The sequence below is a fragment of the Gossypium hirsutum genome, chromosome D09 (genome assembly GCF_007990345.1).
Source record: "Gossypium hirsutum isolate 1008001.06 chromosome D09, Gossypium_hirsutum_v2.1, whole genome shotgun sequence".
Taxonomy (NCBI): domain Eukaryota; kingdom Viridiplantae; phylum Streptophyta; class Magnoliopsida; order Malvales; family Malvaceae; genus Gossypium; species Gossypium hirsutum.
The window spans coordinates 49,469,567-49,488,798 of NC_053445.1; the positions used below are offsets into that span (position 1 = coordinate 49,469,567).

At 34.6% G+C, this 19,232-nt stretch overlaps 4 protein-coding genes across 7 annotated transcripts; 2 read left to right on the forward strand and 2 right to left on the reverse strand.

Moving 5' to 3' along the window:
- Positions 1-223: 223 nt before the first annotated feature.
- Positions 224-3,524, forward strand: LOC107890680 (UDP-galactose/UDP-glucose transporter 2). Of its 3 annotated transcripts, none has more exons than XM_016815203.2 (8): positions 224-503; positions 661-852; positions 1,293-1,321; positions 1,425-1,626; positions 1,953-2,195; positions 2,290-2,391; positions 2,831-2,938; positions 3,055-3,524. In XM_016815203.2, exons 2-8 carry the CDS (start codon positions 727-729, stop codon positions 3,301-3,303), a joined length of 1,059 nt encoding a protein of 352 aa, XP_016670692.1. In that variant the 5' UTR covers positions 224-503; positions 661-726; the 3' UTR covers positions 3,304-3,524. The 3 variants fall into 3 exon arrangements, with proteins under 3 accessions (XP_016670692.1, XP_016670693.1, XP_016670694.1); XM_016815204.2 differs by having other exon boundaries at positions 224-474; XM_016815205.2 differs by having other exon boundaries at positions 226-479.
- A 25-nt stretch (positions 3,525-3,549) lies between these two features.
- On the reverse strand, positions 3,550-6,371 carry LOC107890679 (calcium-dependent protein kinase 34). 2 transcript variants are annotated; one of them, XM_016815201.2, is made up of 5 exons: positions 6,215-6,371; positions 5,028-5,819; positions 4,648-4,944; positions 4,139-4,555; positions 3,550-4,055 (listed from the first exon to the last, which is right to left on the reverse strand). In XM_016815201.2, the coding sequence occupies exons 2-5, from the start codon at positions 5,614-5,616 to the stop codon at positions 3,829-3,831; spliced, it is 1,530 nt and encodes a 509-aa protein (XP_016670690.1). In that variant the 5' UTR covers positions 5,617-5,819; positions 6,215-6,371; the 3' UTR covers positions 3,550-3,828. The 2 variants fall into 2 exon arrangements, with proteins under 2 accessions (XP_016670690.1, XP_016670691.1); XM_016815202.2 differs by having other exon boundaries at positions 5,028-5,884; positions 6,215-6,343.
- Positions 6,372-9,068: 2,697 nt separating this feature from the next.
- LOC107890678 (eukaryotic translation initiation factor 2 subunit alpha homolog) lies at positions 9,069-11,753 on the forward strand. Its single transcript, XM_016815200.2, has 7 exons — positions 9,069-9,592; positions 10,181-10,237; positions 10,308-10,394; positions 10,473-10,619; positions 10,700-10,804; positions 11,050-11,148; positions 11,295-11,753. The coding sequence occupies exons 1-7, from the start codon at positions 9,221-9,223 to the stop codon at positions 11,448-11,450; spliced, it is 1,023 nt and encodes a 340-aa protein (XP_016670689.1). The 5' UTR covers positions 9,069-9,220; the 3' UTR covers positions 11,451-11,753.
- A 693-nt stretch (positions 11,754-12,446) lies between these two features.
- Positions 12,447-18,727, reverse strand: LOC107890677 (ubiquitin carboxyl-terminal hydrolase MINDY-1). Its single transcript, XM_016815199.2, has 12 exons — positions 18,273-18,727; positions 17,693-17,811; positions 17,320-17,426; positions 17,140-17,227; positions 15,121-16,165; positions 14,789-14,843; positions 14,623-14,704; positions 14,369-14,449; positions 13,763-13,858; positions 13,606-13,655; positions 13,221-13,338; positions 12,447-12,736 (listed from the first exon to the last, which is right to left on the reverse strand). The coding sequence occupies exons 1-12, from the start codon at positions 18,490-18,492 to the stop codon at positions 12,653-12,655; spliced, it is 2,145 nt and encodes a 714-aa protein (XP_016670688.2). The 5' UTR covers positions 18,493-18,727; the 3' UTR covers positions 12,447-12,652.
- Positions 18,728-19,232: the final 505 nt, after the last annotated feature.

Here is a 19,232-nt window from a genome sequence, read left to right on the forward strand (position 1 = left end):
ATTACAAATAAAACCACTTAATTGTATTTAAAACTTAATTTAAAAAGAAAACATATTTTAAATATAATTAAATATATATATTCCCAACGATGTCGCTTAATTATATTTAACGTAATTTAAAATCTGATGCATTCAACCCCACCATAATAATCTAGTCTAATTAAATTCACAGAAGTTTAGGAACGGATAAAAACCCAAGAAACCCAGAAGTCAAACTTCTCGTATGTAGTATTATCTCGAGAAAACAAATTTCCGAGAATTTTCAGATAAATCTCCCACCAAAACCGAAGTTGCTGCCGTGTTGAAGGGGGGCTTGATGTCGATTATTGACTTGGAGAGACTCCCTCCATTTTCTTTACATTTCTCTCATCTTTCTATGCCCTGTTTGCCACCATTTTTCCCAAAGAGAGAAAGATCCCTAACACTCCACCGATCTCTCCATCTCCCCTAAATCTGATGCACCCACCATTTCCAGTAAGGTGGAGAGAGAGAGAGAGATATAAGTGAAGTCTTTTAAAAGATATCATTTTCTTTTTGATACTTTACTTCTTCTAGTAACAATAAGAATTCTAGCTTTTTTAGCTTTCAGGGTGATAAAAATAAACAATGGAACCGTTTTTTAAACACCCTTTTTTCATCTGTTTTATGGGCTTTATTCAGGTTTTTCATTGAAGGGGGGGTTGAGGTTTGGTAAATTAAACTCGTTCAGACTTTGTTGAAAGGAAGATGAAAGGCGAGGATCAAGCAAGGTCTTTGTTTGGAATTCCCCTTACAGATAGGCCAAAATGGCAACAGTTTCTTATTTGTTCGTCTGGGTTCTTCTTTGGTTACCTTGTTAATGGCATTTGTGAGGTTTGTTCTTCCTAACTTTTACCTGTTATTTGATCACTGTTTTAGGGGAGTGTTGATCAGCTAGAAACTTTTCATTTTATTTTTGTTTTGATCCAGTCACTTCATTTGAAATAGTTTATTGGCTCTGCATGTGACCAATTCCCAGCCATGCATGCCTGGTTTTTCCCTTTCTGGGTTTCTGTTTGGTTGCTGAGAAAATTATGGAAAAGGAAGAGAGATAGGAAATTCTAATAGTTTTGCTTTTTTTGCATGTTCAATTGCTTGGTTGTACCAAAAAAAAAAGTTGGCAGTAGATTAGTTGAAGGATTTATATGGTCAAAAATAATTCAATGAATGCATGCAACTGATTTATTGGATTCATATTCCCATTTCAATCTCCAAAAGAAAAAAAAAATCCCATTTCAGTGTGATAATTGATGAGTTCATTTGCTTGCTTGTAGGAATATGTATATAATAGGCTTCAATTCAGGTACATTCATCATCCTTCCCATGATTAGATAATATATATTTCTTGAAATTATGTATATACTTGGGATTTTTCTCGACTTAAAAAAATCATGCAAATGTTTCAGCTATGGATGGTATTTCACTTTTGTACAAGGATTTGTTTACCTGATATTGATAAGGCTTCAAGGCTTTACCACGAAGAAAATGGTGAATCCATGGAAAACATATGTGAAACTCTCAGCTGTTCTCATGGGTTCTCATGGATTAACCAAAGGTTCTTTGGCTTACCTCAACTACCCAGCACAAATTATGTTTAAATCTACAAAGGTAACTAACTATTTCAAGAAATTCGTATACAAATTGCTTGTTACTACCCTTTCTTTAGTTGAATAAACATTTCTTTAAAAAGTTTATCAGAATCAAAAAATAAGTATAGATATTGTAGTGTTTTGAAGTATCCGTATCCGATGCATAACAGGACACGATGAGTATACAAAAAACTTTTGAAACATTGAACATATTTGTATTGGACAAATACTCGTATTTGTCACTCACACCTGAGTCCGAGTACCATGGATCAAAGCATTCTGCAAATGTAAGACGCTCGCTTTTCTTTTTCTTCTTTTAACTCTTCACTTTTTATGGAATTTTAGGTGCTGCCTGTTATGATTATGGGTGCCTTCATTCCTGGGCTGAGAAGGAAATATCCGTTTCATGAATACATCTCTGCTCTGCTTCTTGTTATTGGTCTCATCCTTTTCACCTTAGCCGATGCCCAAACATATCCTAATTTTAGCATCATCGGTATTATAATGATTTTGGGTGCTTTGGTTATGGATGCCTTTCTGGGTAATTTCCAAGAAGCAATATTCACCATGAATCCGGAGACAACTCAGGTAGCTATAAATTTTTTTCATTTCTGTTTGTAAGAACTATCACTTTATCGATAATTTTATGTTGTATTGTGTATTTATTCATTTTCTTTTACAGATGGAGATGTTGTTTTGCTCAACCGTAGTTGGGATTCCTTTCTTAGTTGTGCCAATGATTCTAACAGGAGAGCTTGTTAGGGCATGGAATTCTTGTTCTCAGGTAAATAGCATCCCTCAAGTGCATACAATAACATTGTATTATGCGACTTAAACAAGTACCCATTTCCAATGTATATTTGGACTTGAGTATGGGGATGTGGCCCTCCAAGATCTAACAAATACGGGAAACTCTAGAAGAAATTTAAACATATCTATGTTATTCGGACTTCGGTGTAAGTACTGAATACATGTATGAGTTTGGACAAGTATGGTCTCATTTTTTAAAGCTTTTTTAATGTATTTGGAGGATCTTTGGAAGTTATATCCTAATACCATATGTCAGACACGGTATTTCAAGATGGGAGAAACTTAGGCACATGTGCAAATGCATGTAAAGGCTACCAAAATTATTCTACTTGCATGCTCTTTGGCTTGATTTTAAGCAAAAATTACCGTGATCTCTTGTTTCTATGTGTTTGACTTATGCCAATAACTTGCAGCATCCTTATGTGTATGGGGTGTTGGTGTTCGAAGCTATGGCCACATTCATCGGTCAAATGTCAGTTTTATCTCTCATTGCTATCTTTGGTGCTGCAGTGACGGCCATGGTAAAAGAAACATACTTGTATTTTCTTTTAGACATAATGATTTTCTAAAAATTTCATTCTCAAAACCATTCATGATCCCATTTAACTACTAGTGTTCTTGTTTCATCTGCTTGTAGATAACAACTGCTAGAAAAGCTGTCACTTTGTTGCTGTCATACATGATATTTACAAAACCTTTAACCGAACAGCACGGATCCGGGCTGTTGCTCATAGCCATGGGAATCATATTAAAGATGTTGCCGGACAGTAAACCAGCACCCTGGATTCCAACATCAAATGTAAATGCGAGGCATCATCGGGAAACCTCTTCTGAAGAAGTGGAAAGTGTAGAACTTCAAGATGAAGAGAAAAAGTCCTTAGTCTGAAAGCTTTAAAAAAGGTGCAATTATTCTGAAATTTTCTTTATGATTTTCTTACTGAAACCCCACTGCATTATAGACCTACTACTTCTGTAGGGTGTAGGATATCTGTAAACAGATAGTAAATTACCTGGTTTTGTGTTGAATAAAGTTATCCATTATGTAAAACTAATCTTGCAAAGTGCTGTAAGGGCATTCGTTAATCATACAAGTATTTTCATTGGAAATTTACAATTTTACGAACAATCAAGGGATCAAAATTGTTTCTCTCAATGTTACAGTGCACCTTGTTACAGATGATTAAGTAGGATAATATTACAATTTGTGACTGTACATATGAAACTCACTTACAAATTAAAAAAAAGAATCATCACTCAACACAACAGGCTTAAGCAAACAAAATTCTTCTAAACTCGGATTTCTCTATCTCAGAGAATTCGAATGTCAGTATCTGCAATTCTTTTTCTCTATTTTCTCGTTCTATTACTCCATTAGGCCCAGCAATATGGTCAATCTTGGTATGAACACTTTCTAGCAGACTAGTGATAATCTAAGTGATGGGGCTGTAGGAATATGGGTACAGGATGCCCAACGGATTACCGACTCGTTCACCACAAGATCGAAGTGATTGATGTCACCGAGACTGATTGTGTGGTTCCGTTTACTATGAATGCCAAGCCAGGATCCGTTAGGTCCTCCCCTAACAGATACTGGAACCAAAGAATCCGGCAACATAGACAGCTTTACTAAGTTTGATTCTGTGGAGTGAAAGAACAGATCAGCATAATTCTACGTTAGGCACTCATAATTTCCATGCCAAGAACAAAACGGAAACAAATACCTCTGGATTCGGCACTCATCTCCAATGTCTCGGCTTTATTTGCCACCGAAACATTTAGTGGTTCAACAGCAGATATTGGACTGAAGAAAGTAAAACTTGGCATTGACGGAATTGGAGATGAGAACTCTGCTGCAGTTGATTCACAACAGCTTGTAAATGAAAATCCTTCAGATTCGGAACAAGGACTGCCATTTTCAACTAAGAAAGAAGATAACGATGATTTGCAGGTGAATGCAGGGGTCCCCGGTTGGCCATTAAAAGATACAAGTGATCCATCGCTAAAGCTATAATCTTGATTTCTTTTGATGAAAAGTGTAGAGAAAGAACTTCCTCCCACTTCAAGGTCTCTGCAAGCAGGGTTGTTTTGCTGGTCTGCTTCTTGACCCACTTGTCTGCAATCCTCAACCCATGGATGCTCTGCTAACAGTGACTTTCATATTAGCATCCATGCCTGATCCCCATTATCAGATATCTTTCAAGAATCCTAAAAGGAATGGATATCAACTTACCTAGAACCTGTGCAGAAGTGAGCCTCTTAGAAGGATCAACACAAAGCATACCAGTGACCAAATCCCTGGCAGATAAAGAGATGTGATCCCAGGGATCAATGGGGAACCTTAGCTCAGCCGCCCTAACAGCATCAAATATCTTTGATTTAGTCTTTCCCCCAAAAGGAGGCATTCCACTTAAAAGAATATACAATATAACCCCAGCACTCCACACATCAGCTGCTTCATCATATCCCCCTGTTAAAACCTCTGGTGCTATATAAAATGGGCTCCCTACAGTTCCATGCAAATTCTCCCCTGTTTGCAAAACATCACAAATTTTAGTGATCAAAATGTTGTCTTCTAAAGGAAATAAACAAAGCACACAATGGAGACCTCACCCTGTTTTATATAAGTTGCAAGGCCGAAATCTGCAAGTTTAATCGGAGAGGACGAGGATTTAGTTGCTAAGAGAATGTTTTCCGGTTTCAGATCCCTATGAACGATGCCATTGTTGTGACAGTACTTGACTACTTGCATCAAGTGCTTGAAAAGAACACGAGCCTCGGACTCTGAAAACCTTCCGTATTTCTCGAGCCGATGGAAAAGTTCCCCTCCTGCACATAACTCCATGACCAAGTGCACGAAGTCCTCATCTTCATAAACTGCTTTCAAGTCCACAACATTCGGGTGCCCTGATAACTTAGTCATTATCTCAATCTCAAGCTTGATGCTGCAGAAATCGTCTAGTGTGACCAACCTATCTTTAGCAATGGATTTACAAGCCAAAACCTCTCCGGTTAATTTATCAGAGCAGACTCTAATCACGCCAAATTGTCCCCATCCTAATTGTCCTCCGAGGACATACCGGTCTCTTAGGTTCGATATTTGTATCGTGTCTAAAATTGTCTTCGTAAGGCTTGCAACCTTGTAACAGTTGCGGAATCCGACTGCAGGGAGGTGGATGTTCTCAACAGTGGCGATTTCCATGCCAATTAGGGGCAAGGAAAACTATAATTATACCAAACTAATACTGAATTACCAGATTTTCTTCTCAGTTTTGTAATCTAATCCATTAATTTGCAGAAAGTACTTAGACCAGACATGAGATCAGTTGTCGAAATGGCAAGCAAGTTCTAACATCAGCTTCTCAAGAAATGACAACCTTGTTGAATGTTGACCCTCTCCATAAACTGAAAATTTCCAGCAACTATGAATTTCAGACAACTTGATTAAATCCCAATAATCTTTTCAAATTCTGTTTGCAGATCCATGACCAAAATTTAGACATAGCATAAAAAAACTAAACCTAACAAAGCAAAAACTCAAACCAAAGCTCTAAAACCCATAACCTTAACCACACCAAGGAACCCATAAATAATCATAGCATAAAAAGAAGACAAGAAAACAACATAGTTTAGAAAGAAAAAAAAAACTATACAAATTAACATAAAAAAGGAAAGCCCAGCAAAATTTACATGAGAAAAAGACATAAAGTTAAAAGCTTTTTTTAAATATAAACAAAACCGAAAACATTGCATCAAAAGAACACACATTTCACAATCAACAGTAAAGAGAAAAGACTGACCGGCTTAGCAAATGCGTTGAGCAAAGTACATAATATGTTCAAATACCGGTCTTTGGTTGAGTCCTTGGCTTCTTTCTGGTTCAAACAAGAAAGCTTCCTTCACTATAACCGGCAACCTAAGGGAACTTGATTCCATGTTCGTGGTACTATTATTTTAATATTACTAGTAAGCATTACCCAACAATGTGCAAGATAGAAAGGTACACACTCACCACATGAGTTCGCCACGTGGCCCAGCACATCCTATTGGTGATCTGGGTCCCATAAATTCGTGATTTCTTTTACCAAATTGCCCTCCACATTTGACATGTGCAATGATGATTAGCTCCCACAGAACCAGCATGTGGAGACAGCATTAACCCTGTATTTTTTTAATCCAAGGAAACTTCTCTTTATTATTTTATATCAATTTACGTTTTTTTTTTCAGTAAAATGGAAGAAAAAAGGGGAGTAAAAATTTTGGAGGTTAGAATCTTGAAAACCCAATATATTCTAAAATATGCTTTTAATTTCATTTTCAAGCATGGGAATTAGAATATTAGCTTAGTGGGATAGGAGGTACAAGAGTATATAACAGTCCCCATCAGATGAAACTTGGGTCCCAAATGACCGATGGATTGATTTCACTGGTCCCTGAGGGGTACAGAGTAGAGGTTGGGACCTCCAATTATTCATGTTTTTTCTATTATTAGATTGCCATGGAAGGGAAGTGTTGGTAAGCAAAAATGGAGGCAAAGTGTTGCTGTTGAATTCGTATGTTTTTCCGGAAGCATTACTGTTGTGAGCAGAGTCTGTACACAGATGATACAAATATATCGCATGTCATAATTGTAGTTAAGTGCTCAAAAACCCTAAATCTTTATCTTAATCATCAATATCAAATTTTCGTTAGCTAATGATTGGAAGGTAAGCTATGTTCAAAAAGCTGATAAGCCACGTTTAAAATTCTCACATTAGATGATCGATAACACTTCTTTTTAGGTCAAATTGATCTGTAATGCCATATTGATTGTTACAAGCTTATGTTACAACATTTAGTTGGACAGTCGATATTCCAACAATAAAAAATGATTTTTAAGTTAAATTTTCAGTTGAATTAATATTAGTTGACTTAGTAAAACTAAACTTGGGTTTTATACAAAGATAATTGTTAAATTTTTTATAAATGTATAAAGGTTATTCTGTCCACTTTTAGTTAAATTTTTTTAACTCTACAAACAGAGTTTAATACATGACACATTCATGAGCACATAAATTTTAAAGAAAACGATAAAAAAATATAAATACAATATAAATATATGAATTTCTTAAATAAAATAGATTTAGCTAAATAATACGTGTCTGTTTTGATTAACTTTTATTTTTTTAATATTACCCAAGGACACGTGGCAATATTTTACTTTTACTTGTAGAATTTTTGAAACTCTATTTCGAACAACCAAACAAGTTTCCTTTATTTAAATTATATATATTTGACATAGGTTTTTTTAAGGTCCGGAATTAAGTTGTATATTTTTACGATAGCAAAAATGCAATCATTTTGATAGCTTATATCTTTCTAATTTTAAACAATTAAATCAAAATTTTATAATTTTGAGGGGTCAAAGTACAATTTACTCATATGCAAATTTAAAAATTTATAAACATAAATGGGCTAAAAGTCAAAATTTTCATTTCAATGGGTCGAGGTAGAGGGGAAGCTAGGGGGAGGTCTTGACCCTCCTAAAAATGAAAATTTTTAGTTTAGCCCCTCTAGAAATAATAAAATTAAAAAATAATTTACGATAAAATTATAATTTACCCCTTAAATATAAAAAAAAATATATTTAATCCATTAAAAATAATGAAATTATAACTTAATATATAGTAAAACTAGATTTGCATCTCTTAAAAATTTTAAAATTTAATTCCACTTCCTAAAAGAATTTTAACTCCGCCCTTGATTCCATCCTTAATAGTAAATATCACATAATCTAATATTAATAATTCGTGTTATATAAGTTTTTATATAATCATATATCATTATCGTGTTTGTGTTCGTGTTTTCTACATCATGTTTCATGTCTCATTAATTAAATTTTCATGTCATGTTGGTATGTTTCCAATATTCATGATGTGTGGGTTTGTTTGATTCGATTTTATTTGATTTTTACATGTTTTTCCAATTGATTTGCGATTTTTCATGTCTAAATTGGATAATGAAAATTAATCGAAAAATAATATAACATACCCTAATCCAACCGAATATGAAGGAAAAATCGTTAGATTTAATTAATATTCCAATCCAACCTAAAATGAGAGAAAATGGTTGGATTTAATTAATATACTAAAGCCGTTTTATTACTAAACTAGTGGCTAGTGTCACGAATTAGAATTTTCACCCGATAAATCGTACAGTTTTAAGTTATAGGTTTTAATTTACGACTCGTAAACACTAAATTGAAGATATGCGTATACTTACATTGTAGAGGAGATAAAACATAAAACATATTATCTTTCAACTTAACAAAAAACCCCAAACAACAACAGATTTATCTAACTTACAAAAAAATCGAGAATTTTTTAAATTAACGATTATCTCGTACATCAAATTAGTATCACACATCATACATTTAAATATAATAAAAAGATATACAATACATAAATTTTAAATTAAAGGTTAAGAAGTAACCTATCAAAATGAAAGGTTTCCATTCTATTAACAATCAACAATTAAAACCATAATCTCGTCTTATTAGTAAAAAAAATATTAATAGTTGAGTAAATATTTTGTAATTTTTTATAATTAGAAGACTAAAATAAAATTTACTAATAGTTAGATGATTATAAGTGAAATTTACCCAAAAAACTTTTAGGGGGAGAAATAGAAGAATCTCATTTTTAGTGTTGATAAAAAACGCATCTCTTTTCCGGTCCTGAATCTCATCTTAAAACCCTAATCTTCAAACACAAAATCCCCAAAAACCAAAGATCTCTAAGCCAAATATTTCCACAACTTGAGCTAAGATGCCGAACCTCGAATGTCGTATGTACGAAGCCAAGTATCCGGAGGTGGATATGGCGGTGATGATACAAGTAAAGAACATCGCCGACATGGGTGCGTACGTTTCGCTCCTTGAATACAACAACATCGAAGGCATGATCTTGTTCTCGGAGCTCTCCCGCCGTCGGATTCGTAGCGTCAGCAGTCTAATCAAGGTCGGACGAACCGAGCCCGTCATGGTCCTACGTGTCGACAAGGAAAAGGGTTACATCGATTTGAGTAAGAGGAGAGTTAGCGAGGAAGATATTCAAGCTTGTGAAGAAAGGTATAATAAGAGTAAACTTGTTCACTCTATCATGCGACATGTTACCGAGACTTTGGATATCGATTTGGAGGTAAAATTTTCTGTCTCTTTTGTTTCACTCATTGAAACTGAGGGAATATTTTGTTTGCTATGTTTGGTTTATGGGACTTAATAGTTTTTTTCATTTGGATATGAAGAATTTTTTAGAGATTAGAAATGGTTTATGGGTAATGAATTGGAAGTAAATTTGGGTTTTTTGGTTGATTGAAGTGATTTGGTAACTATTTTACTGGCTTTTGTTTTAAGTTTTGGTTCTGGGTTTTCTTTTGCCGAGTGATAATACGGGATACTTGTTAATTGTCTACGTATTAGTGTTCACGAACGGAATTATGTGTTTTTATAGAAGAAACAGAATGACTAAAATGATTTGATGATTTCCTTGATGTAGTTTTAGTTTAAAATGTGGTAATTTGGTTATTTTCAGATTCGTTTTTACCTAAGTTTAATGTGAAACCAGTTGCTTCATTAAAAAATAGGGAGAATTCAATGATTAAGGTGAAGATTTTGATTCATGTGAGGTGAGTGCAATGAGGAGAAGTGAGCATCTTTATGTTAGCCAATGATAGAAGGCATTTCTATCATCAACTTGCAACTCGCTAACACTTATCATGTGCGACAGGAATTGTACGTTAAAATCGGTTGGCCTCTATACCGGAAATATGGTCATGCTTTTGAGGTATGAAGCTACGCCTTCTTTTGAAGTGTCATTTTCTCTCTTATCGTGGTCTTAATTTTTATGTTTTCAGGCTTTCAAAATCATTGTGACCGATCCTGATTCTGTCTTGAACACCCTCACCTGTGAAGTAAAAAAACCCGGCCCTGATGGGCAAGAGGTAAATTTTCAATTTGTGAGATGCATGGAACATTATTTTTTCCAGCTGATTTATGTCTCTAACGATTTCTCTCTTTAGGTGACTGAAGTGGTTCCTGCTGTGACGGAGGAAGTCAAAGATGCTTTGGTGAAAAACATTAGGAGAAGAATGACCCCCCAACCTTTGAAGATTCGGGCTGATATTGAAATGAAATGTTTCCAGTTTGATGGCGTTCTTCACATCAAGGTCTTATTTGCGGAAACTCTCTGCCTCTCACTATATGTGCTTTGTTGTTGGTTTATAGATATTTCTTGTCGAATTTGCAGGAGGCCATGCGCAAAGCTGAGGCTGCTGGGAATGATGATTGTCCTGTTAAAATCAAGCTTGTTGCTCCTCCACTTTATGTTCTTACAACTCAAACTCTTGACAAGGTTACCTTAATGCCCTTTTTCATCTAATGTGCCTCTGAAGTTTGAACTCATGGCTTTTAGTTTTGGAAGCATTTGCACGCCATGCTTTTATGAAATTTTCTTCTGTTAATCTTGTTGATCACTGTCTAAGATTCTTTGCCCAGCTGAAGTTATCATCTTCTCAACTTGTTTACATCATATTCATGTATTGATATTTACATTGCATATTTGTTTTTGTTTATGTTATTCTTTCTTGTATTTGTCAGGAGCAAGGTATAACTATCCTCAGTAAAGCAATTGCAGCTTGCACTGAAGCAATAGAGCATCACAAGGGTAAACTTGTTGTCAAGGAGCAGCCTAGAGCCGTGAGTGCCCATCCTTTAAGTTCCAATTTAGTTGCTCTCTCTGTTTTAATTCTCCAGTTCCATTTATTTCAGTCTCAATGCATCGATGTGTCAACTTGAAAATTTCAACCTTTCTCTTGAGAGTCTCACATGGTGCATTGTTTTAGGTGAGCGAACGGGATGATAAACTGCTGGCTGAGCACATGGCTAAGTTGCGGAACGATAATGAAGAGGTGAGTGGAGATGAAGATAGCGAAGAAGAGGAAGACACAGGCATGGGAGAAGTTGATGTTGAGAATGCAGGTCATGGGATAATGGAATAGCGGTGCTTCTTCATACAGGGAGAAAGGATAATTATCAATTTTGTTTTTGACCAAAACTTATTGCAATTGGCCTCATCTCATGGATAGTTGTAAACCTCTGAGGAAAGTATTTTGTGTTGTTGAGTTGGGTTTTCTAATTTACGGTATATTTAAGCAAAGTTTAATGGAGTATACAGATGGATGACCTATTGGTTCTCTAGTATTAAATATTTCAAGACGGTGGTGCTCTCGTTGAGTTCCTTCTGTTGGTTTTTTCTCTTCTTTTTTTGTGAATTTGAATAATGCAAATTCGGATGATGTTTATATTCGAGTATTATAAATTTATAAATAATGTGTAGATATTAGCATTCCAATTTCCAATATGCATTATCAGTATTTAAGTTTATAATTTGTCTTTTATGTGCAAATGCAAAAGTTGATAAAATTGATTTTATTTATGATTTAAATATTCGATAAATAGTATTTATTTAATTTAAATTTAGATAATAATATTTGGATTAATGCTCAAATCTTAGATGTTATAAAAACACAATATTTACGTAAAAAAAAAACGCAATATTTAATCCGATTACACAACTTACCGATTGAAGAAAAAGGAAATTATAATTAAGAAAAGGGAAATTATAATGTAATCTTGATTTTGCTAAATACTCAAACATTGTATCTATTGGTTTTTATAATCTTAATTGATCTAACTGAATTAACTTGACATTAATAGAATCGATCGATTAATCGACTGATACTATATGTATCATTTAAAACAATTAATAAATAATATATAAATCAGTTAAGTTGATTGATCTAATTATAAATTTTAATAATTGATAGCCGACTAACAAAACCATCCTAGATGAGACTTGAACCAATTTATGAGAAAATTGAATTAACTAGATGGTCAATTAAATTGATTTTAACCAACCTATGCTCTCTCCTATAAAACGGGTTTTATCTATACATGTCAAAACCCTATAAACTGTTCAAATGGGGCCAAATGTATTGGAGTCGGTTCGAATACGAGTTTATTTGGTTTGGATCAAGTTATATTGCATTGTATATATACATCATTTTCTACAATCAAACATCTTATCCAAAATGACATTAAAGGTATCAGGGTTCTTATTAAGTGTCAAAAATACAAACCTACTATTACCAAAGAAACTATTTACAGACCTAGGCTTGCCGAATACAATACACCTGTTAACTTACATCACGATACATTTTTCTTTAGATTTTGTCTCTTGCCTTGACGATGAAGACGAAGAGCTCCTTCCACTGTTTTGTGACGCCTGCAAAATCTCACTTCCGTTATTCGAAATTTTCATTTTCTTAAAAGTAGCCATAGTCGACATTTGTGTCCACACATAGGCATGCGAGTAACAGGATATCAATATACTCATGCTGGATACTTGTACATCCAAAACTCACAGCTGAGCCTGGATGCTGTCATTTACAACTAAATGTTCCACAAGATAACAATTTAACTCAAATCTATGGATTTAACACAGAAACGCTAACAGGACGAGTTTGATGGTCTCTGCCATTCAGGCAGGCAACCGGTATATCATCAGTCTAGAGTCTAAGCCATGACTTCATTTAGGTGTTAATAAAAAAGACTAATTAAGGTTGTCTTTGCTCCACTGAAAACAAGTTTTGAAAAATATTTCTGAATTGATGACAACCATACTTCATTTAGGTACTAATAGAATCAGTGATCAGATCCTAAGATGAATGTTATTTAAGAATATCTAGAAGGAAGAGGGAACACAATACCTTTGGACCTGTTACTAATCTTGTAGCACCTACAATAGGTGGCGGCTGCACATTCTGACGCTGCGGCTGTTGTTCATACTCTTCTTGCTGTAAAGCTATTGCAAGCTGTAAATCCGAGCTGCAATGATAACATCACAGATTAAAACTGTCATCCCTGAGCATAATGAAGAACCAAGGACAATGGTTTTAGAAAATTTTAGAACATTCAGAAAATATTGGAAAGATTGTTTTAATTTGACCACTATTCCAAATAAATAATTATTAGAAGCATCAATATTTCAGAAATATTTTCTGATGGATCTCTAAGTCCACCGAATAATTGCATCCAAGAATTAGGCAGTACAAATTAATATAAATACAGACAACTGAAGGGAAGGATAATTACATTTCATCCAATCTTGCATGCGCTGAACCATCAATGCCAGCAATGTAGTCCTGCATCACGTAAATCTTAGTTAAGTTCCATTAAAATCAATCAAACCAACCGTCAAAATTCGCTTGCCAAAGGGGAAAAAACTTTCTCGCGGAAGGGAAATACGTACAGCAGTTGCATTTTGTTCATCCCAAGTACCAGTGGCATGACTATCCACCTTGAATTCCTTGAAGTTTCCAGTCATAAAAAGAGTGTCTCCGTTGACCTGAAAATGAGTTAAATATTGGATATCAAAGTTAAAAAAAGAATCAATAACAAAAACAACATAGGATTACGATTTAAAAGGTTGAAATTTTAAATTTAAGATTTGTAACAAAATGTTTCTCATTGAAAAAACATTTTTATTACAAAGTTAAAAGGGACAAAAAAACAATAAAAAAATATAACAAATGGAACACCAGAGACCACAAAACCTCCAATTTAAAACAATGGCTACTGTAGATTTTTGTTTCCTTAATTTAGATGATTTCCATTTCTTCATAATGCCAAAGCAAAAGGCATTTAATTATCCCAGTTAAACATCATGACATAAGAACCATGATGCAGTGGCCACTGGTCTACTGGTTAAGGATCTTTTGTTAGTTAAAGACTTTAAAATTAACAACAATCAACAATGTAAGTAATCTACCTCACTATATTGACTACAATTATAACTAACACTCAAATTTCAACAAAGTAATTGTTGGTAAAAGATGACAAGGTAACAAAGCCTTACCTCATTTAGTTTCTCCCAAACCAAATCTGGTTGATTCAGATAGCCTTGGTCAGTAGCTAAAAGATAAAGCTCACCATCATACTGCAAATAAAATGAGATTCAATGGATGAAGAGATTGGAGTTGAGAGAACAAAGAAAACTGGTTCTCAAATTCGTTTACTAATTTAGTAAGTTGCTCAAGTGTTACAAGCATCTTTGGCAGTTCACAGACAGCTACAGGCACAATTCACAGAAAAGTGGTTCCAACTTCTAACCTTAAACATGGTGCTGAAATGATTGTTGCGAAAGAAAACACAGAGCTCACGTTCTTTAAGACCATCTTGTAAGCAAAAAAGCCTGCAAAAATATATTAATAATCACAATGTGATAGACTCAACAGTACTTTAGATCTTAAAACAGCCAAAAAGCTACTCAACATACCCATAAAAGGTCAATTGATTGGCATTATTCTTCAAGAAGTTTGCAATTAGTTCACCTAAATAGCATTAAGAAAATGAAAGGTAGGTTATTTTGAATGAGTGCATGAAAATAGTAAGAACAAAGGAGTGCACTTGGCTTTAAAAGAAAAGACTTCTTTAAGAATTTAAAAATTGAACTTAAACGGATAAGAAAATATTTTAATTTCCATTTATGATAATTCTTGAGGAAGCAACTAACAAAAGTAACGAAAATGGAGCTCAAGCTATGGAAGAAAGATAATACATGCTTTACAAGGATATAAAGTTGCATTTCCTGTGAGGTGAACCACTAACCTTGTTGTAGTGTAATTTCTTCTTTGGACCTCACAGTACAGACCTCTACAGAAATGTTGTCAGCTTGCTTTGCAAGAATAACCTCACCTTCATAGATAGGTTCCCGGTTCTCATATGTAGTTACCGAATCTAATATGCAATCTTCTCCTTCATATATAGGCTCACTTCCATCGAGACTAGAACTAAAAGTTTCTAGCACATCAGCATTATGTATTCTGTCACTAGACGAATCTGAACCAGCTTTTTGTAGGGAGATAGATGATACTTCTGCTGGGTCAAACCCATTTATGTTACCCGGAATGTAATGAGCATCGGTAGCAGAAGTGGATTGAATCTCGATGTTTTCACCCCCTTGTGAATTTTCAGTGTTGTTTCCATCTATAGGTGCAGTATCCTCTGCAAGAGAAATAGGAACTGCACCTTCAATCTGGAGCAAATCATCCGCACTACTCACCTTAACAGCCATATTCTCAACTGCATCATTGGAAAGGGTACCTTCTCCAGATTTAACATAAGAAGAATTCTGATTAATCCCATCAGTCTTCGGGGATACTTCCCCTCTGAGGGTCTGAAAACATGCTTTACTACAACTATCATTTCTCAAGGAAGGACAATCATCTGACAAGTAAGGTTCATGCAGGGGCATGCTCTCATTTCCAATACTTCTGCCCCCCTCTTGTGCATCTACAGAAACAAGGTTCTTTGAACATGATCTTTCAGCTAAACTGCCAGAACCACCAACAGAGGTCGGTGATTTAGACTCTGATAATTTCAAGACTCTCAATAGCTCTGCTTCCTCCTCAAGGTCCCCTTTTCTTAATATTTGCTGATCTGAAGCAGAACGAGGAGACTCATCAAAAGATCTGGTTTTTGACAGGCTAGGAGAGGGAACTCCTAAAGTGGCAGTAGTAGCAGCAGCAAAATCCACACAATCTTCAGAATTATTTTCGTGTGAAACCTCCATATTTCGTGTTTCCAGTGCAACAAGCTCCTCCATAATTGCATTGTAGGATTTTGACCCAATAGCACTAGCAGTTTCATAGTCCTGCCACATGTGCACCGTGGAAAAAAAAAGTCAAATCCTGGCCCAATTGATATGTATTGCATGTATATAAAACCTTGTAAACCTGAAACCTAGAACAATAGGGAAGACGGTTGGACATCTCTGAACAATAACAGAACCAGTAATATAAATGCTAATTAGAAACAAAGCAGTATACTATACACCAAATTAATGCATACAATCTAATAAATGATCATAATGTTTAATAACATAGTGGGCATCATCAGAAATTGCATGCCTTGACCAACAATCTCCAACAATAAACATAAAAAACAACCATACAAGTTCAGCTCAAAGCATTAAACTTACTTTTAAGAAAACATTAAACTAAAATATTTCCCATGATAACATGACTTTACTGAATCTTAATTATTCTACCAAGAAAGCAAGCTAATGGTTCCCACACCTCATTCAATCATGTTCCAACTAAAACCATCACTAAATGTGATAGTAGTCAAACTACAAAATCCTCTCTGAGCCACATTTTCGATCAAACAACCAAAACAGAACTGCTTGTTGAATCCATAATCATATTTACGTTACACATCTATACTGGGATTGGTTCTATCTCAAACTTTAGAAATTTGATACGAGTCAGAATCTGAACTCCAATACAAATTACATCATAAAATGAATGTCTATCCAAAATGGTCATATACTCTACACGCACCCTTGTTAACTACGAAGAGATATCAGTCCATTAATGCTACCAGAGTCAAATACATAGCTATGTCATCTCAAGGAGGTAAACAGCCGAGCCAGTTGAAAACAAAATTTCCTTACCTAAGGGTTATTTGTGTTTGTCTTGAACAGTTAGGTCAGTACCTCAGCAGCCCTTAATGGTTTCAAAATTGGAAGTTAAACACCATATAGCAGAACTATAGTCATATAAGAACCTATACATTCTTCGGCACATTGCTTCAACTATTGCACCCCCAATGCCATAAAGAGCATACCTGGGGATCAACTATCCAACCATGATAGAGGGGAATATCAAGCAGATCAAATATGGCACACTCTGGAGTGAACTCAAAATCATCTATTCTGCAAGTTGTACACAATAATTCACTAAGGGCTGCAGAAAGAGACAATTTGTCGGAGAAGAAAAAGAGAGAGAAAGAAAGGAAAAAGCTAACCTCCTGAATTTGATATTTACATCAATCCCTGTAGCAAGACGTGGAAGTAAATCAACTGCATCTGCAATATTCTGCTGCTGATTTTCAACAAACCCTTCATCTTTATTCTACATGCCAAAATGATTCATCAGTATCATCGTACTATACCATTACCAGCAACAAGCAGATAATTTGAGCTATGCTGCTCCAACTCTTTATTTTGCGTGAAGTACCCATGTCTGACACATATTCCGATACGGATACGGGGATATTACCCTCACAAGACATGGAAAAACTTATAAAAGTAGTGGACACCAGTGTCAGATACATACTCGACACGTGACACCCGAGTTCAAGTAAAGATAGGATGCAAGCATAAGAGGAAAGAAATTACATTGACATTACTGTTGGAATCAATGAGGCGCTCGGCCACCAGTGAAAGCAATTTCTCCTGTGAAACTTCTGCTATATCAGGGCTCAGGTTCAAATTGTTCCTTAAAAGGAGAACATTACCTGTCACACCCCCCCCCCAAAAAAAAAACTCAATTTAAATAACTTAAATTAGCTCCAATTTTAATCTCCATAAAAAAAGAAAAAAAAAACATATCACAATATGGATCAATTAGAAATTTTGTCATGTTTCTAAACCTTATCCATTTTCTTCTTTCATTCATGCTCTAAGGTCTAACACGATAAACCCTAACATAGCCAAACATTAGAAATGTTCAAAAGAGGGATACTCGATCACTTCCAAAAACCAATCAATAGAAAAGTGAATAAAAATTCTTTAGCTTCTTTTTACTAAAGTTAGAAACCAAAGATTAAATAAATAAACTAAACTAAACTAAACTAAACTAAACTAAACTAAAGAACATTCAATCCGAATATCCTGAGCAACGATACACCGATAACAGACGAAGAAAAGAACAAAATGCAAAACCCTAGAAATGGGAAGGGAGAAAGAGGGAAGTTACAGATAGCGAGGAGAGGGCAAGGTCCATTGTCGTTTTGGAGAATAATAGGCGTAGTACGACCTAAGAACTGAATTGTCTTAGTCTTATGCATGCATCCTTTAATCCCTTCTTGCTTTTGTTGTTCTTGATTCTGTCCTTCTCGTATTGCCGCTGCTTCTACTACTTGTTTTTCCTTGGAAAGCGACGATGAAACGTCACCGTCGGCAGCAACACCGGTCATTTCTTCTTTTGCTTTAAAACAATTTGATAACAGAGGATAATATTTACTAATGAAACCAAGGCAACAATTATATATATATATTGTTAACGCACTTCTTCTTCTAGAGAGGTTTTGAACTTTTTAGAGAGAAATCACAAGAAAGAGACAAAAACAAATTGGCCGGCAATAATAAATCCCAAATATTAAATTTTTATGAATATACTTAAAATATAATTGAGACTATAAAATTTTCACATGCTTGGTTAAACTGAAAGTTTTTAATATATATATATATATTTGGGTTATGAAGTTTTGAGCATTCACATTAAAGTTTTACCATGCATTACAATCTCTAATTCTTCAATTCCATTCTATTTTATCTGATTTTTCGTTAATTCGGAATAGTAAACTTTTCCAAAACCAACAGTCTGTGAACCTAATTTCCAGAAAAAAACAAATCAATACATACTTTCAGGCTTATTATTGTCGAATTTTAATTATTGACATAGTAGTTGGCATGGAAATTTGTATTTCTTGATTATATGAAATATACCTGATGCGTATTGTGGCGTTACTGTTAGTTTAGTTAAATCTTTTTCGTCCAAACTTGGTCGAGTGCTCAAGTGTTAAAATTAAAAATGTATTTGGTTGAATAAAAAATAAAATAAAATTTGAACCTAGACCTAGTTAGCAGAAAAGAAAATAGAAGATACTAATATTTTCTACTATAATGTATGAAAACCCATATACAAGATGGTAAG

Excerpts from the sequence above, each read along its gene's own strand:
- LOC107890678 (XM_016815200.2), top strand. The coding sequence starts at position 9,221 with ATGCCGAACCTCGAATGTCGTATGTACGAAGCCAAGTATCCGGAGGTG. Across the intron at positions 10,238-10,307 it reads AATATGGTCATGCTTTTGAG|GCTTTCAAAATCATTGTGAC; the intron begins GTATGAAGCTAC and ends TTATGTTTTCAG. Across the intron at positions 10,395-10,472 it reads CCGGCCCTGATGGGCAAGAG|GTGACTGAAGTGGTTCCTGC; the intron begins GTAAATTTTCAA and ends TTCTCTCTTTAG.
- LOC107890677 (XM_016815199.2), bottom strand. The coding sequence starts at position 18,492 with ATGACCGGTGTTGCTGCCGACGGTGACGTTTCATCGTCGCTTTCCAAG. Across the intron at positions 14,844-15,120 it reads AGAAATTACACTACAACAAG|GTGAACTAATTGCAAACTTC; the intron begins GTTAGTGGTTCA and ends AATGCTATTTAG. Across the intron at positions 14,450-14,622 it reads ATTTCAGCACCATGTTTAAG|TATGATGGTGAGCTTTATCT; the intron begins GTTAGAAGTTGG and ends TTTTATTTGCAG.
- LOC107890679 (XM_016815201.2), bottom strand. The coding sequence starts at position 5,616 with ATGGAAATCGCCACTGTTGAGAACATCCACCTCCCTGCAGTCGGATTC. Across the intron at positions 4,945-5,027 it reads TGCAACTTATATAAAACAGG|GGGAGAATTTGCATGGAACT; the intron begins GTGAGGTCTCCA and ends TTTTGCAAACAG. Across the intron at positions 4,056-4,138 it reads GATGAGTGCCGAATCCAGAG|AATCAAACTTAGTAAAGCTG; the intron begins GTATTTGTTTCC and ends TTCACTCCACAG.
- LOC107890680 (XM_016815203.2), top strand. The coding sequence starts at position 727 with ATGAAAGGCGAGGATCAAGCAAGGTCTTTGTTTGGAATTCCCCTTACA. Across the intron at positions 2,392-2,830 it reads CATGGAATTCTTGTTCTCAG|CATCCTTATGTGTATGGGGT; the intron begins GTAAATAGCATC and ends AATAACTTGCAG. Across the intron at positions 2,939-3,054 it reads GTGCTGCAGTGACGGCCATG|ATAACAACTGCTAGAAAAGC; the intron begins GTAAAAGAAACA and ends ATCTGCTTGTAG.